General features: G+C 45.6%; 1 protein-coding gene across 1 annotated transcript in view; it reads left to right on the plus strand.

Annotated features, from left to right (window-relative positions):
• The window catches only part of ITGA11 (integrin subunit alpha 11), a 90,035-nt gene that overhangs the window by 62,320 nt on the left and 9,479 nt on the right, over nucleotides 1-18,236 (plus strand). The window contains exons 20-25 of the mRNA XM_081888419.1: nucleotides 878-1,085; nucleotides 7,937-8,035; nucleotides 13,330-13,406; nucleotides 16,697-16,786; nucleotides 17,647-17,737; nucleotides 17,827-17,940. Coding sequence (XP_081744545.1) covers nucleotides 878-1,085; nucleotides 7,937-8,035; nucleotides 13,330-13,406; nucleotides 16,697-16,786; nucleotides 17,647-17,737; nucleotides 17,827-17,940 — 679 coding nt within the window. The remainder of the gene's footprint in view (nucleotides 1-877; nucleotides 1,086-7,936; nucleotides 8,036-13,329; nucleotides 13,407-16,696; nucleotides 16,787-17,646; nucleotides 17,738-17,826; nucleotides 17,941-18,236) is intronic.

Here is an 18,236-nt window from a genome sequence, read left to right on the forward strand (position 1 = left end):
TGTCCAGTATAATTAACCACTATCCCAAAATACTTCACACACAAACCCCATTTCTTTAAAACAACAGCCTAGAATGGGATGCTTTCCATAATTCCCAAAGACCTGGCGAAACAAATACAGTCGTACCTTGGATCCCAAAGGCCTTGGTACTCGTCTGTTTTGGCTCTGCAACCCCGGAAATGAGGGTTACGGTTTGTGAATGTTCGTTGGAAGCGTCCGACAGAACTTCCGCAGCTTCTGATTGGCTGTAGCAGCTTCCTGCAGCCAATCAGAAGCTGTGTCTTGGTTTCCGAACGTTTTGGAAATCGAACAGACTTCCGGAACAGATTCCATTTGACTTCCGAGGTACCACTGTAACCATCTTTAAGTGGTGCTGAAGGACAGCAATGAGAGGCACAACTGTATTTCCACAGGGAGGGAGTTCCAGCCTCTGGGTGCCAACACTGAGAAGACCGTCTTGTGGAATCCCACCAACTTCCCCGTGCTGGCACTACAAGAAAGCTTTTTTAAAAAAATAATAATAATGTGTGATTAACATGTGTAATTTGGCCTTTTCTCTATATTGAGCTTGTGAAAATAAATTGGGGACACCCTTTCTAGTTTAAGAGACCCCACAGGACACTGTCCGATAAGAATGCCATGTAGCATATGAATGCCTTCCTTCCAGGTCCATTGTCTTACATGCCTCACTGTTCAGCCTCTTGCTGTAGTGCTGGGCCCTTGCCTGTTTCTTGTTGGTGCTGCAGTGTGACCAAGGCACTTTGGGCGTTGACAGGCTGCCCCTTGGGAGACTGTGGGGAGTCTCCTTCATGCGCAGTTGCAGGGAGGGTGGACGCTTCTTCCTGGGCTGCTGCTTTAATGTTTGCTCTTTTCATAGGGAGTATTGCAGACGCGTCCTGAGAAAGTCGCATTCGGATTGCTCCGCCTACACGCTGTCTTTTGACACCTCCATTTTTGTCATAGAAAGTGCCAGGAGGAGGGTGGCAGTGGAAGCTACGCTGGAGAACAGAGGAGAAAATGCATATAACACCGTTCTAAACATTTCGTTCTCGAGGAACCTGAAGTTTGCCAGCTTGATCCAGAAGGTAAGGAGTCTCTGAATGGAAGGGAGGAGAAATAAACAAGTAGCCAACAGTTGCAGGGAGGGGGTCATGCATGCACACCAAAGCCCAGGCTTGCAAAAGAGGTTAAAATTAATATTAAAATGTTCCTTTGGCTATGTTCAAAACAAGAGGAAGAACAAGCAAGTGGTAGCTTCTCTGCTCTCTATTGGCTCCTCATCCAGTTCTGTCCTGGGCCTGTTGTTGTTCAACACCTTTATAAACAAATTGCATGAAGGAATTGAGGCGCTGCTCATCCAATTTGCAGAAGACACCAAACTGGAAGGGGTAGCTAATGCAGAGGTTGGATGGCCATCTTCTCAGAAATTCTTTGGCTGTAATTCCTGCATTGCAAGGGGTTGCAACCCTTCCAACTTTATGTTTCTATGATTCTGTTATTCCCCTAAAGGAAAGGTTGCGGTGTTTGGGACTTTTTAATTTAGAAATAGGCCTTCTTCAAGCAGTGCATATTTAAGCTATGGAACTCACTTCCACAGGAAGTTGGCGCTGGCCACCAACTTGGATGCCTTTAAAAGAGGATTAGACAAACTCATGGAGACTACAAGCTATCGATGGCTTCTAGCCAGGATGGCTCTGCTCTGCCTCCACAACTGGAGGCAGTAATGCTTTTGAATACAAGTTGCTGGAAATCACAGATGGGGAGAGGGCTCTTATGCCCAGGTCCTGCTTGCTGGTGTCCCATAATCAGCATCTGGTTGGCCACTGTGAGAATGGGATGCTGGACCAGCTCGGCCATTGGCCTGATCCAGTAGGCTCTTCTTAATGGTCTTATGAGCTTTCGCATCACAGGAAGTAAGGACCAAGCGGGGCGTGATGTTGACTGCAACTGTGCATTTTCCATGCCCCCGTCACCCGCATGCCAACTTTTCGTAAAAGAAAAATTGCAAACTGATGCAAAAGTAGGGGAAATTGAATTTAGCCTCAGGGGGAAAAAATAAAAAAGCATCCTTGCCAAAGTCATCCGTCCTCATTCCAGACACATGTTTTAACCGCGTACCCACTTCTGGCATTCCAGGGCAGGAGAAAGGTGGAAGAGTTTCAGGGGAAAGATGGTGGGTGGCAAAAGTTTGGAGCATCCCCGCTGCTTCTGCCGTGCAAGTCTTCCTCTTCCAGAGTCGCTCCATCTAGAAGAAGTGGCCATCAGGTTTTCATTAAATGCATTTCCTTGTAAAACACAGTCCCACCATCAGAATCTAAAGCATCTGTAATGCAAGAGCCAGCCTGTCCTCAGCTCTCCATGTGGCACTGTTCTCCTAGCAGAATCCTTTGACCTGTCTTATTCCTGAAGGACCACGGCTTCCTTGGCCAGTTATCCCCAGTTCAGGAAGCCGAGGTGGTCTTGGGCAGCTATTGAGGCTTCACACAGCCCCCCAGATTGGGCCAACCTGACCCACTCTGTCTCCAACCCCAAATCAATTCAGGGGCAGGACTAATGCTTTGCTAGGGTTTTTAAAACCCTGATTGAGCATACAGTCAGGTGAGGGAACAGGGAAGAAGGGGGTGATGTGCCTCCTTTGTATCCCAAACAAGAGCAAGAAGGTTTGGTCCTGCTGTGATCAGGGCTCTCTTTGTGAGTGCCTTTCTTGGAAGGAGATTCCCACGATAAAAATCATATTTGAGTCTTGTATTGGGGAGAGAAATAGCTCTACAGCAACAAGATGATTGACCTTCACTAGTGTTGCCTTGCTACTAGGCAGCAGAGCCCAGTGAAGACCCCCAAGGTGAGGGAGTGGGGCAGAGCAACTGCAACTCACGCAGCACATGATGGAGACACTTCTTGATATCCCACTTGCTGGAAATCACAGGATGGCCTGTTGCGCCCAAATCCTGCTTGCTGATTTCCCACAGGTGTGTGTAAGAAGAGGATGCTAGACTAGATGGGCCATTGGCATGGTCCAGCAGCTCCTTCTTACATTCTTATGGCAGTTCCCAGGACGCTGTTCCTGCTGAGGTCCTCTGAGGCCAGGGGATGGGGCTAAACAGCTGGCGTTCACTTAGCCCATGATGGAGGAACAGCCTTTGCTGTGTAGCGGCTGCTGGGAGCAAATGAGGAGATGCCCAACAGTCCTGTGCATCTAGCAGTTGTCCAATATTAGTGAGCCCTTGATGTGATCCAGCATAGGCAGTGATGCATTTCTCCTTATCCTTTTGAGCAACAAAGTGATGTCTTTCATCAGGAAAACTGCTTCAATAAGAGACACTGAGGTCCCTTATGGATGGATGGATGGGTTGGTTGGTTGGTTGGTTGGTTGGTTGATTTAAACCCAAACTCTTAATTTTTATGAAAGAGTTAATCAGAGTGCTTCCAAGTCCATGTCATCCTCTTCAATCCTTTAAGTTTTTTTCTCTTTCTGCCCTCCACAATTGTTTTTCCCCCCTTAAGAAGACTGACAGGCTGCAAAAGTATTTCCTGTGCCTTCTGAGTTCTCAGAGTCAATGAGATCTTTGCTTGCAGGTGCTTTCATTGTGCAATATGGGACGAATAAAAAGCACAGCAGACCTCTGACCACCTTGTCAACTTCTCAGGTTTGAGCGTAGTGTGGCTGCCCCCAACTCCAGCTGTTTGTGTTATTTAAATGCACAGCTCAGATGGTGTGTGTGTGTCCTCATACCCAACCAGCAGAGATGACTTTCTCTGCTCTGCATGGTAGAAATAATATTTATACATGCACACACAACCCTCCACCCTTTCAGGTTTTCTTGTTTCCACACGTTGCTGCGCATGGAAAAGCTGGTAATCTAGTTGTCCAGAAGCAATTGCTACTTGCCCCAGGAGGGTGTTTTAACTTCAATATACCTCAATGATTAACGACTTTGTCCATTTTCCTGGTGGTTTTCAAAAGCATCTCCCTCCTCTTTTGCTTTTGTGCTTGCCTTGATGGCCAAGTTTCAGTCAGAGGTGATTTTTTTTGCACTGAATTATTGCTTCTCTGGAAACGAGGGGCTTAGAACGGAGAATGAGCTATAGTTTTTGTGCACTGGGCTATGGATGATGCCACGGCAATTACTGATCTCGGGAGGGAAGATGGAAGGAGGCTTGGGGGGCCTGCCAAGCATCTGCTCAGCACTTGGGGGACATCATATAGGACTCTGCTGACAGCCAGCCCTCGAAGCCAGCCAGCGTCTGGGAATGCTTTATTGAAAAAATGTTTCTGATTTATACTTTTCATATGGCTGTGTCCACGTCAGCTCCTTTGTCATCCAGATTGTTGCTTGCCTGGGCTGTGGATGAAGCAGCTTTTCTGTCACTGCCTTGGCCCTCTAGGGTTTGTCATTTTTACAGTGGTGCTGTAACCATACACATTGCCTCCGCTGAGAGCAGCAAAAGCGACAAGGAGCCATGACAGTGGCTCATTTCATTTCAAGTAGAGAGGAGCAAATCTGTCCATTTTGGTTTCTCGCAGTTTCTCATATTTTTCCAGTACAGTGGTACCTTGGGTTACAAACACTTCGGGTTACAGACTCTGCTAATCCGGAAGTAGTACCTCAGGTTAAGAACTTTACCTCAGGATGAGAACAGAAATCACGTGGTAGCAGCGGGAGGCCCCATTAGCTAAAGTGGTACCTCAGGTTAAGAACAGTTTCAGGTTAAGAACAGACCTCCGGAATGAATTCTTAACCAGAGGTACCACTGTATTCAGTTCAGTTCTCCATTCACCTCAGTGTCAGCTGCAATCCCAGTGAAGCACCCTGCTACTGCATCTCTCAGCCTCGCCTTTGCAACACCTTCTTTCTGTTACCTGTTTTACAACTAGGATAGAACACCATTGCTGTGCCTCCATGCATGAGGCCAGCAGCTTTCTCTCTGTTTTCTCATTTTTCCATCTTCACCCATTTGTGAAAATTTGCACCGAGTTTTGCCTAATATGCACACCTTGGGAAGCAATTTCCCCTAAATGTTCTATAGCTCTGCATGCTGTTTTCACAAAGGTGTGCCTTTTTTGTGTATTTCTCTTGGCTGGAGAGCTCCATTGCATCATTTGGAGACCTGCAAGGTCCAAAGGATGGCTGCATTTTGGTTCACTTAATGGTTCAAGAAGCGTGAATGAGCTGTTGCTGACTCCTGTCCCTGCTCCACTGGAATGCCCCCCCCCATTTTTGGCTTGTGATGCTACCACTGCAACATCACAGGCTGTGATACTGAAGCAGTCATAGCAGTCATTATGCTGAGCCTAAATGTAGATTCATTGATGTGGTATTTGATGATCCTCGTAACTAGCCACAATGGCCCAGGATGGAGCCTCCATATATGGAAGCAGTATTCCTCTGAATTCCAGTTTGCTGAGAGGCAAGGGCTGATGGATGTCACCTTTATGTCCTTTTCAAGGCCTTCCCAAAGACATCTGATTGGCTGCTGATAGAAATACAGTGCTGGGCTAAGCGGTTGTGCTTGGCAGAGGGCAGAGGGCCTTCTCTGTAGTGGCACCCACCCTGTGGAATTCCCTCCCATCAGATGTTAAGGAGATGAGTAATTATATAGCACTTAGGAAAGACCTGAAGGCAGCCCTGTATAGGAAAACTTTTTAAGGTTTAATGTTTTACTGTGTTTTTATACATGCTGGAAGTCACCCAGAGTGGCTGGTGCAACCCAGTCATTTACGGGGTGCAAATAAATCATCATCATTATCATCAACAGTGCTTTTTTTCTGGGGGGACGCAGGGGGACGCATTCCCCTAAACACTTGTGAATCTAAGTTTGGCCTTATTGCGGCAGTATTTTAATATGAGTCAGAAAATGAGAGTACCCCCAAGCATATTTTTTTTAGAAAAAAGCACTGATCATCATCATAATCCATCAGAAAATTACATTCAGAGGAGCTTCATACATTAGGCCAAATTAGCCACTGCCCCACCATTCTGCTTTCCTATTCACAACCAGCCACAGGGTGCCCCATCTGTCATTGGCTCTGGCGCCACCTACTGTTGACCTCCCTGCCTTCTGCCCCACCAGTCCCAACAAGCCAGCCACAGCGGGTTGTATTTCTTTTCATAGGAATGCCTCCCAATTGTGACGACTTCCTAGCTGGTCCTCTGAAACGTCCTCTTCCCAATGTTGCCGTCTAGACTCGCAGTAAATGGTGAAGTGTTGACAGTGTGTGTAAGCACTTTGCCGCGAGCTTTGGACAAGCCATGCTCTCTCTCCCTCTTTATTAGTAAATATGCTGAGCTTGCTCTAGCCACCAAGCATCAAGTGTCTTCCTTGTGTTGGTTTAAAAGGCTCTGCCAGTGGAAAATTGCAGGAAAGATTAACCACAAAATAGGAAAAGTGCAAAAAGCTTCTCTCTTTTTACTGATGAATTACTCCAAACTTAACCAAAGAACAACATGAACAGACGAAACCAGAACAAACACAGGGGCAGCAAATAAAGGAAATGTTTTGTCGACTTGTAAAAACAGATTCGAGGCTCTCAGCTATTCCATACAGTGGTACCTTGGGTTACAGACACTTCAGGTTACAGACGCTTCAGGTTACAGACTTGGCTAACCCAGAAAAAGTACCTTGGGTTAAGAACTTTACTTCAGGATGAGAACAGAAATTGTGCGGCCGCGGCGCAGTGGCAGCGGGAGGCCCCATTAACTAAAATGGTACCTCAGGTTAAGAAAAGTTTCAGGTTAAGAACGGACCTCCAGAATGAATTAAGCTTTTAACTCGAGGTACCACTGTATTATGAAAGGAATCTCCTATAAGAAGGGGGAGGTTCTGAGTTTGAATCCAGAAGCCAAGAGTGTGTTCTTTCCCCCATGTCAAAATGCTTTTGCAAATCACCTTTCACGTCAGGACAAATACATCAGCCCCAAGTGGTTTATTACAAAACTCCCTGGAACTGTGTTAATTTTCAGATTCCCTTACAAAGCAGTGGTCACATCAACTCCACATATTTAAATAACATTTAAACACATGGCTTCCCTGGGAACTGTAATTAAGCCCTCACAGAGCTACAGATCTCAGCACCCTTAACAAATTTACAATTCCTGGGATTCTTTAGGGGGTGCTGTGCTTTATTTTGATAAGAATTTTTATTAGCTTTCAATTACAACAATCCAACAATAGCCTCATTATAACAATGCCAAATTACAATACAATTAATAATAGCAATCACTGAGATGCCAAATGATATAATTTAGGTGGCCCTCCACATACTTGAATTGATGGTTAAGTGATTTACCTTGTTTCTGTGTTCCAAAATCTTATAAATTCCAATTACGCTCCAGTCCAAATATATCCTTTATGTCGCAACAGCCGTTTTAATGACTTCTATTCGTATTGACACTTTGATTTCTACGCCTACAGATGAAGCATTTACTTTCTCCTTCCTGTGTGTGACAATTATTCTGTCTAGTGTTTCTTCCTGTCCTTGTAATATATTTTGTCTATCTTTTGTCAGTTGTTGCTGTTCTCCAGCCTGCCTTGGGTGGAGCTAGTGTCCCATTGTTGTTTCAGAAGATAGGGGGTGCTGTGTGCCCTAAATGGACAGTGCCAGTATGATCAAAGTAACTTGCAATCACTAGACTCCTCTTTTAGGACATGCCAGTGTGACCAATAGTAAAGGTCGTTCCCTACAAAGCACTGTTTCTCATGCCAACCTGCCTGTATGCCTTCTGATAAGACAGCACCCAGCGGGTTTCCAGAACTGTCCTTCCAAGGCATAAGTGAGGGGCAAATATCACGTCTTAAAGAAGCAGAGTAGTTTCATTAAACGCAAGGTAGAGTGGTATACCAGGCAATGAGACTGCATTTCAAAATGCTTTGGGGGGCCTCTTTGCAATCTAGTTCCCATGCAAAGCTAGCGTCAATTCTTTCCCTTCCGTTTCAGGATGACCTGGACATTAATATTGAGTGCGTGTCTGAAGAGAAGCATCCGAACCGGAGGGTTTGCAATGTCAGCTATCCATTCTTCCGAGCCAAAGCAAAGGTAAGAGGCTCTGGGGCACCTGCGCACAAAACAAGCACCAGCTAAAATAGGGAAAAGGAGGCAGCCAAGGCAAACTTGAGCTCACAGCCCGCTTTTGGGGACATCCTCAAGGTGAGGCAAAAACCATGGAGCTTTCTCTAAACAGGAGCTGTTGACCAGCCTCTCAACCACCCAGTGGCGTAGTGTGGGGGGTGCAGGGGGGCCGGCTGCACCGGGTGCAACATCTGGGGGTTAGGGTTAGGGGGAGCAAATCCACGGGTTAGGGGGCGCAAATTACTTGCCTTGCCCCGGGTGCTGACAACCCACGCTATGCCACTGCAACCACCTCTTTCTTAGAGAGCTGCTGTAAGGTCCAAGCTAGTCTAAGGCAAGTTTGCCTTCCAATGAGTAGGGCAGCAGCAATTCCCGACACTGGGAAAGTAACCCCCCAAAATAAAACGAAAAGCTTCAGTGATGCATGCAGAAGGTCCCAGGGTCAATCTCTGGCAGCAACTCCAGGTAGGGCTAGGAGAGACTCCCTGCCAGAAATCTTGGACAGCTGTTTCCAGAGTGTAGACAATGTTGAACAAGATGGACCAATGGGTCTGACTCAGAACAAGGCAGCTTCTTGTGTTCCACCTGCATTGAACATCAAAAGAGCTCTCCATTCTACAAAACTGGAGGATGGGAGTTGGTGAAATACTTGTCCACTACTGTATCCATACCTGTTTCTGAGACCATGAGACTCGCTGGCATCACTGATGATGCCCTTGTTAGGTTCTATATCTCTGTTCCTCCACAGGTGGCCTGTACACACATCAGGCTCCCAGAGCTTCCACAGCTCGTCCCACAAGTCTCTTCATCATGGTCCTCTGACAATGCACCCTTTTCTCTGCTGGTAACCCTAAGCCAGAATTCTGATAGCTCTGTCTCCGTGGAATCATTGTATATTAATCTGCAGATATACCACATTCTGTATTGCAGGATCCCTTTGTGATAGTCACAGCTATGCCTCTTCTTCTAAGATTATACAATAATCTCATAATTATACAATAATAATAATAAGGGATGCATTGTAATGATTGGTGCAGATCTCCATGAATTGCCTTTCAGCTAGAACTATGTTCTTTGCACATGAATTGGAGTGTTCATTTCAGAATGACTTTAAGTTGTGTTTTCTTTGATATTCCACTGCATATAACAGAACCTGCACCCCATTCTCTTGAAACCCAAACACCTTGTGTTTTCAGTGTTCCTAAACAGCTCTGATGTGTTAGAGTTTGGTCCTGAGAATGCCAAGGTTGCAGGTTCAGTCCCCGTAATGGAGAGCTGCATATTCCTGCATTGCAGGGGGATAGACTGGATGATACTCAGGGTCCCTTCTAACTCAACAATTCTATGATTATTTTTTCATTATTTATGAAATTTCTATACCACCCTTCATCTGAGGATCACAAGGCAGTTTCCAATATAAAATGCTTATATTTGGAGCATAAAGGTAAAGGGACCCCTGACCGTTAGGTCCAGTTGTGGCTGACTCTGGGGTTGTGACGCTCATCTCGCTTTATTGGTTGAGGGAGCCAACGTTTGTCTGCAGAAAGTTTTTCCAGGTCATGTGGCCAGCATGACAAAGCCGCTTCTGGCGAACCAGAGCAGTGCACAGAAACGCCATTTACCTTCCCACTAGAGCAGTGCCTATTTATCTACTTGCACTTTGACGTGCTTTCGAACTGCTAGGTGGGCAGGAGCAGGGACTGAGCAACAGGAGCTCACCCCATTGCGGGGATTCAAACCGCCGACCTTCTGATCGGCAGGCCATAGGCTCTGTGGTTTAACCCACAGCGCCACCCGCGTCCCATTTGGAGCATAGAGGGGCTAAAAAGCTCCTCTTATCTGCTGTTGGGGTGCCTCTGGGATGCTGAAGACAGGGACCCTGCTGCAGAAATAGCAGCGGGTCTTCAACCCCCACAACCCTGGAGCAGTATGCCACTGACCATATTATAAAATGGTATAGCCATTCGGGGTGCTGGGGTGCACAACCTTCAAGGGTGGGAGGTTAGCCCTCTCCAGAATTTCATGGAGCGATGTTGCTCTAAGTAGATTCATCATCCACCCTAATCCCAGTTGCTTTCCCAGCTCAGTTTGAGACGTTAAGGACTCCACACACACACACAAATAATTGGAATATTTGCTTTTTCAAGGCTGCAGAGCTCCGCCGGGAAGCCAAGTTAGGAAGCAACCAGTGAGCAAAGAAATTTCAGCTGCTTATAGATGGCCCAGAATCCTCAGAGGCCTTTGTTTGGGCAGTCAAAACCAGAAGGCTGATTCCAAAAACGTTTGCTCTAATCCTCTGGAGCACTTTGACAGTGGCTTTTGGGTAATTTAGCCCCCAAATTCCTTTGCTGCTGTATGAGTCACCTTTTTTTCCTGTTTTGCAACCACTGGGTTTGGGGATTATATTAGACTCAGATTTCTCCTGTTTTCAGCAGGGGCACTTTCAGCCCCATGTTAGATTCTTGGAGCTGTTGTGGGTTCAGACCATCTTCTTACGTATTCGAGGAAGGATGTTTGGGGAGACACAAGTGTTCAAAGATTCCACACTTTATAGTTCTTGGTAGCCATGGCGGATGGATTCCTTCTTACCTTTTATGGCTTGTTTATGCCAAGGAATAGTTCATTTTAGTTAAAGCTTCTGGCCAAATCCAGATGTGACTGCAGTATGGAATGAGAATAGAATCATAGAATTGTAGAGTTGTCAGAAGGGACCCAAAGGTCCTCTAGTCCAACCCCCAGCAATTCAGGAATCACAGCTAAAGAATCTCTGACAGAATGGCTTCCGGTTTCTCTGTGAAGCAAAATGGCAGCGCAGTGCGAGTCATATGTTTAAAAGACGACCGCTACCGGGATTTCTGCAATATTGAAGAGTCCACCACCTTCCCCCACAGAAATTGGGGTAGGGAGTCAGAGTTAAAACTATGATTGAATAATTGTTGTAAAATGCATAAACGGAAATTGTAAATAAAAACTTTTTTAAAAAGAAAAAAGAGTCCACCACCTTTTCAGGTAGTCCAGCCCACTGTTGAATAGTTGTTACTGTCGGAAAGTTCTTTCTAATGTTCAGTCAGAATCACCTTTCTTGTCATTTGAATCCATTGATTCGGGGCCTCCCCTCTGGAGCAGCAGAAAACAAACTTGCTCCATCTTCCATGGGGCAACCCTTTAGATATTGGAAGACAGCTGTCATATCACCTCTCACCTCTAAGTAGATTGTATTAAGAACATAAGAGGAGCTCTCCCGGATCAGACCATTACCCATCCAGGCAAGCATCCTGCTCTCACAGGGGGCAGTCAGATGCCCCAATGGGAAGCCTACAAGCAGGACTTGAGCACGAGAGCCCTCTCCCCTCCCGTTGTTTCCAGATACTGGTATTAAGATGCATTTCTGCCTCCAGTGCTGCCAACTTGAATAAAATATTGGAGGGGGGTGACAGATAAGCCCCATGCTGCATAATCGATCACATGATGTGACACATGCACACCATTTGAATGGCCATGCCCATCAACTTTGAGAGGGGGCTGGCTCTCTCAAATATTTTAATGGGGGGGACTGAAGGCTCCTCAGCCCCTAGGAGTTGGCTCCATGTGTCTGCCTCTAACTGTGGAGACAAAGCATAGCCATCATGGTTAGTATCCATTGACGGCCTTCTCCTCCATGATTTTGTCTAATCCTCTTTTAAAGCTATTCAGGATATTGGCCAGCACTGCCTCTTGTGGGAGGGAATTCCATCGTGTAACTACACACTGAGTATTTTTCCCTCATCATTCTCTAGTAGGCCGAGTCTTTGTTCCATCCCATAACGTAAAGCAAACTTATAGGAAACTGAGGCTGATGGAGTCCTCCAGTTTACTTAAAATCTATAAATCCCATAGTGACAACACTAGCCTGTTCCTCTCTTTTGGCAGCTTATCAACTCATCATGCTCTTAGCTATGTAAGCTCAAGTCTGTATGCAAAGCACATGGATGGTTTAAGAGAGGCCTCTAGGTCACCTGCCTTGCATGCAGAAGGTCAGTCCCTGGCATCTTCAAGTAAGCAAAGGGTTTCTCTCTGCCGAATACCTTGGAATGTTGATGCCAGTCAGAGAAGGCAGTCCTACCCAAGATGGACCACTGGCCTGGCCCAGGAGGAGACATCTTCATTATTTCATTTTCATAACAACTTCCATCAGGATTCCTCAGCAGAGACCCTGAGAGGATGTTCAGGGCTTGAAACGATGTTGGGCAGCTGAACTCTCCCATCCTAACTCTCCTGACTCCTTAAACAGAAGAAGTTTCACTGTGCTGTCATAGATGATCTACCTGGAAAATAAATTATCCCTCATATCCACTTTAGGCTGGAAGGAAAGCCTTGGAAGATCTACAGGCAGACAGAGAAGAAGTTGAAGGCAATGAGAGGCTTCCCAGATTCTAAAGAAAATGTTAAGATTGAAACCTCGGCTTGGCAAGGGATTGACAGTGATGGATTTGATCTAATCACGGCGCTAAGATTTAGCCTTTGCAATAAAGCAGCCCTGTGTGCTTTTGGACCATGAAATACTATCATAATGCATCTGTATGGCATCGAATATGTACAGCTCTGCCAAAGCAAATAGAAGCTAAAAATGGAAAATTCAGCCCTCGGAGCCCAAGGAGGGGAATTTTAATATTATAATCAGCTGTGCACAGACCTGGGGCTTTTTTTAAAAAAAAATGTAGTTAGAGCGTCTTTTTTTGGCAGCCAACCTCCCACTTTCAGCAAGGCAACACCCCCAGTGTAAGTGAACTGGGCAACACAATGCAACTAATCAGACTTACTAAGTGCCTCTCCAATCACTGTTGCAATCAGAAAGGTAAAACTAAGGTCCATAGCTCAGTGGCAGAGCATTTTCCTTGCACCCAGAAGGTCCCAGGTTCAATCCCTGGCAACTGCAGGCATGAACCTGAAGAGCTACTGCCAATCAGTGTAGACAATGCTGAGCTAGATGGAGCCCAATGGGTCTGGCTGAGAAATAAGATACTTTGAATGTTTCTATGACTTTCACATCATACACCAGGGGCGACTGATGGACCTTTGATAGGTTGCTGATTTCAAACTGAGTTGATGGAAATGTTCGCCTAACCTAAGTTGGTCAAGTCCATTAATTTCAATTCAGTTTTATGACTAAACGTTGGCTACAGGACTCTTGTCCTGACAGTCTAGTGTTTGCTCCAGATGGCTGTGGGAAATGTTCCTGAGTTGTTTTCCTTAATGCATCTGTCTGTTTTCAATCTCTGCAGGTGGCTTTTCGCCTGGATTTTGAGTTCAGCAAATCTATTTTCCTCCAAAATCTGGAGATCTCTTTGACTGCCAACAGGTCGGCAATAACATTATTTTTCTCCTTTCTTTCTTTCTTTTTTTACATCCACTCATTTCCCCTCCCCACCACCACTGCCTGCATCCCGTTCTTCCCCAGGCTGTTTCCCTCTCTGATGCTTCTGAGTCAGAACAGAGAGGCTTCCGAAACGTATACTCAGAGGCTTCTGAGTGTCTAGCCTGCCTCTTCCCAAAGGCTCAGCAGTTGGTGAATGGTGTATTTAAAAGAATGAAACTGCAGGTGCTAAAACCCCAACCATTCAATAGCTCTGTGGGCAGGGAACTCCACAATGCTCTGGGTGCACAGAAATTATTTGCCATCCAAGTAAGGTGGACAGGTTTTGGGGGCATTATGAGAGAGGCAGAAAAGCTTTTCTCTGTGAATTCTCTCCACCACATGCATTTATACTTTGGAACTCCCTGCTTATTGGCAACAGGTGACTGCTGAAAACATTTCTATTTAGGCAAGCTTATCCAAACATGCAAAATGTTGGCGTGTGTACAAACCTGGTTTTTTGCTTATAGTTGATTTCAATTATTTTTGAAGGTTTTATATAATGGTTTTCAACTGCTTTTTTAAAAAAATGATAATCTTTTTTTTTTTTGTAAACTGCTTTAATATCATTTCATTTACAATCAAGTTCTTCATACATTTTATGAAACAACTAATTCACCAAACAAATAAGATAGCTTACATACCTCTTATTTGTTACAATTCTGTCCTGCCTTTTCTCCTAGGCACTTAAATAGCCCCCATGTATTGTGGCCTGTTTCTTCTATTTCAAATTCCATTTCTTTTTTTAAAAGGGAGGGAGGGGGTCACAGGCAAGAGGGAACTGAATGGGCATGGCTAGTAGATGAGGGGCATGGCTTCAAGGCCCAGCAATGCCTCTAGGAGTCCCAACCCACCCAAACTGGCATCACTGACAATGGGACAGAAGTAAGCTTGGATGTCCCCATGCCAGAGACAGCAAAGTGACCATTTAGACAGTGTGGTCCTGATGCTGGTCCTCATCCTTCACATGAGTGGACTCTTGTCCAGCACGGGGTAAATCCTCGGTTCCTGCAAACTGTGGAAATTGCATACATTTATGCATACATATGCTAGTAAATAGGGACGCGGGTGGTGCTGTGGGTTAAACCACAGAGCCTAGGACTTGCCGATCAGAAGGTTGGCGGTTCGAATCCCCGCAACGGGGTGAGCTCCTGTTGCATCGATCCCTGCTCCTGCCAACCTAGCAGTTCGAAAGCACGTCAAAGTGCAAGTAGATAAATAGGTACCGCTCTGGCGGGAAGGTAAACGGTGTTTCCATGCGCTGCTCTGGTTCGCCAGAAGCGGCTTAGTCATGCTGGCCACAGGACCCGGAAGCTGTACACCGGCTCCCTTGACCAATAAAGCGAGATGAGCGCTGCAACCTCAGAGTCAGTCACGACTGGACCTAATGGTCAGGGGTCCCTTTACCTTTTTATGCTAGTATATATCTTTGGCGGGGAGCATTGTCTAGCTGTGCTGTGAAAATATACAGTGGAATACAGAGGCTGTCATTGTCTGTGCATGCACGCACACACACACACACACACACACAAGCCCAATAAATGTTGCTTATAAAATTTGAGCCTTTGTGAAACCTGCCAGGTCTCCCTCACTCCTAAGAGACCCCAGGTGCTATGAAAACAAAGCTAACTTTGGTGGTTAGAAAACCCACAGTTTCACTTGTAAATCATAGCTCCCTCCCATTCCCTGTATGATGTCAGAGGGACCTTTTCCAGCATTGTGCCAAACCCGCTGGAGAAATCGGGGCAGGGAAGGAAAAAGACCTCACATTCCATCCCTTAAAAATGTAAATATCCCCAATCCAATGGGACTTCTGCACAGTACCTTATTATGGGTTCAATGGTGGGTCAGTCACCATCTCTCAGTTTTGAATTTTTGCTAAAAAGGGGGGCGGGAATAAGAGAATTAAAAGAATTACTTCCCCGTAGGTGCATTTAAGGTACGGATACTAAATTGCTATCACAGAAATGGCAGTGGAGGCGATGTTTCAGATGTGGGTGAAAGTTCCTTAAACTTGGGCAGATTGAGAGAGAGAGAGAGAGAGAGAGAGAGAGAGCACTTAGAGAACCCAGAGCTGTGTCAAAAATTGGTAAGATGAGCACTTGGAAAATGACAAAAAATTCTGTTCACTTCAACTGCAGAGTGGATTAACTTCGCACAGCTCGTGAATCATGCTGTGTCAGCCAGAAATCCCCTTTTATACATCTCTATATCCCGCTAGGCCAGCATAGTATTGGCGAGTGGCAAGGGGAAAGTTCTGTCTACTGCCAAAGTCACCCAGAGTATAAGTAAGAGAAATTGCTACTCTTGGAAAGGGGACCAGCGCCAATCCTGGCACTGATGCCACAGAAGAAAAACTGAGCTCTCTCTCTCTCTCTGTATATTTATAAGTGCTAACAGCTCCTAATCCCATTCAGTAGGAACTTCTTGTAAGCAGCCTAGGTCCACAACGTTCCTCATGCAGCTGAATCTGAGCAGGCAGCTGCTTACAGCCCCTCCAGGCACATTCACAAATAATTGTGCTCATGGTGGCGTCTGGACAGTTCTCCTCCATCCCATTTTCAATGCTCTTTGCTCCTGGAACAGTTTTGGGGCAGACCTACTGCTCCATTTCCTCTCTGTGTACATTTTGCAGCTTCCTGCTGAAATCCTGTAGCTGTCCCCTGGGAGACCAGGGTTCTAGTCTCCCTTGGCCAGGAAACTCCCTGGGTGACCTGGGGCCAGTCAGTCTCTCAGTCTAACCCTTTCTCACAGGTTCGTTGTGAGGCTATTATTATTAATAATAATAATAATAATAATAATAATAATAATACATACCCCGCCCATCTGGCTGGATTTCCCCAGCCACTCTGGGTAGCTCCCAACACAATATTAAAAACACGATAAAACATCAAACATTAAAAACTTCCCTAAACAGGACTACCTTCAGATGCCTTCTCAAAGTCAGATAGCTGTTTATTTCCTTGACATCTGATGGGAGGACATTCCACAGGGCAGGTGCCACTACTGAGAAGGCCCTGTAACCTCACTTTTCACAGTGAGGGAACTGCCAGAAGGCCTTCGGAGCTGGACCTCAGTCTCCAGACCGAATGATGTAGTAGAAGACACCTTTAAAAAAGCACCAGTTTGGAGGGGCCTTTGCCTTCTCATCAACATTAGCACATTCCCTGTTAATCTGCTGGCTTCTGAGTCTTGCTGTGTCACCTAAATGAGCTTCTGGTTCTTCTGTATTCTAGTGACAGTGAGGAACAGGAAAACACCAAAGACGACAATTCTGCCCTCCTAAAGTTTCCGCTGAAGTATGAAACAGACCTGCTTTTCACCAGGTACTTCTGATGGCCTTGAGTGGAGTCTTTATAGTGCTTTGATTTGTTAACGCTGAAATTTCCACCCCACTGTGTGCATTCATGCTCCTGTTTAATGGCACTCACTATGTTTCCAGTGTTGGGGTTTTAATCTGAGTTCACACAGCATTATTAAAAATGTAGGTGTATCCTGGACTTACTGCTACTGCTGCTACTACTAATATGAATTACCTGCCCTTCACCCTAAGGTCCCAGGACAGATTAGAGCACATTAAGAACAATATTAAAAACCATTTCAAATGCCTTGCTTCTTATAAGGTACTACTGTTTGGTGTGTTGATTGGAGCCCTTAAGCTGTTCCTAATTCACCTCTAGCCAAGGTGTGACCACCTTTGCATGGGATAAAGACATCCAAAGGATGTATACAAACAGAAATGAATCTGACACTAATGAAGCCCTGCTGATGTGAACTAAGGGGCAAAAGAGCTCAGCTGTGAAACATCCTCAGCGGGGAGGGGGGAAGGGAACAACTTTACTTTGCTCTAAGACAGAAATGTGAACACACCCTTAGTTGAACTATGGACCAAAAACTAATCGGACAGTCATGATGAGAGTGCATGACGGATCTCGTCTCCAGTTCTCCTTTTTCTGTGAACCGCCCCTTGGATCTTTCCGGGCCCCAAGCCGTTACTGTCACTGTTCAATGACCACCCTTGCATTGTGGTGTTCCCCTTCTGTTGTTAGATGTACCGGTTTTTATGCTTCTGTGTTTTTATGTTTGTACATATTTTATGGGCTAATAGCCGTAAATAAATAAATTGTAAAATAAATTGTAATTGAACTATGGATGGATGAGTTTTCTCCTTTTTGCCGTTATTCAGGAGCCCCAGCCAGAATTACTACGAGGTCAAGTCAAACAATTCTCTGGAGAGATATGACAGCATCGGCCCGCCTTTTAACTGTACCTTTAAGGTAGTGAAGGAACCTGTTGGGGGAAGAGGAGGAGGGATGTTCCCTTGCAGAAGGGTATTGATCTGGTGTGTGTTTGTCAACTTTCACAGCTGCAGAATCTGGGCCTCTTTCCTGTTGATGCCATGGCTATCAAAATCACAGTCCCTGTGGCCACACGGGGAGGCAATCGCCTTCTGCAGCTAGCAGGCTTCCATGTGGATGAGGTAGCTAGAAATTTTATTTGTGATTCTTAAGGGATTTTTTTAAAAATAGCCTCAAAGGAACTTTAAGGTGTGGGTTACAAATCAGGATGCTCCAGCAAGAAGCCACAATGTAGGGAGTTTTCCCCCAACCCCCAAATTTGATGGTGTGATCATATCAACCTCCAAATTTAATGTGGTGTCATGATGCTCAGACTTTCCCCTACCCCTTGTAAGCAACTTCCAGTTCTAGGATCAAACCCCTTTGGCTCACGTAAAGACTTGTGGTGCTTACCAGGAAGAGCCATGGCTCAGGGACA

This window comes from Podarcis melisellensis (assembly GCF_964234715.1).
Source record: "Podarcis melisellensis genome assembly, chromosome: 14".
Classification (NCBI taxonomy): domain Eukaryota; kingdom Metazoa; phylum Chordata; class Lepidosauria; order Squamata; family Lacertidae; genus Podarcis; species Podarcis melisellensis.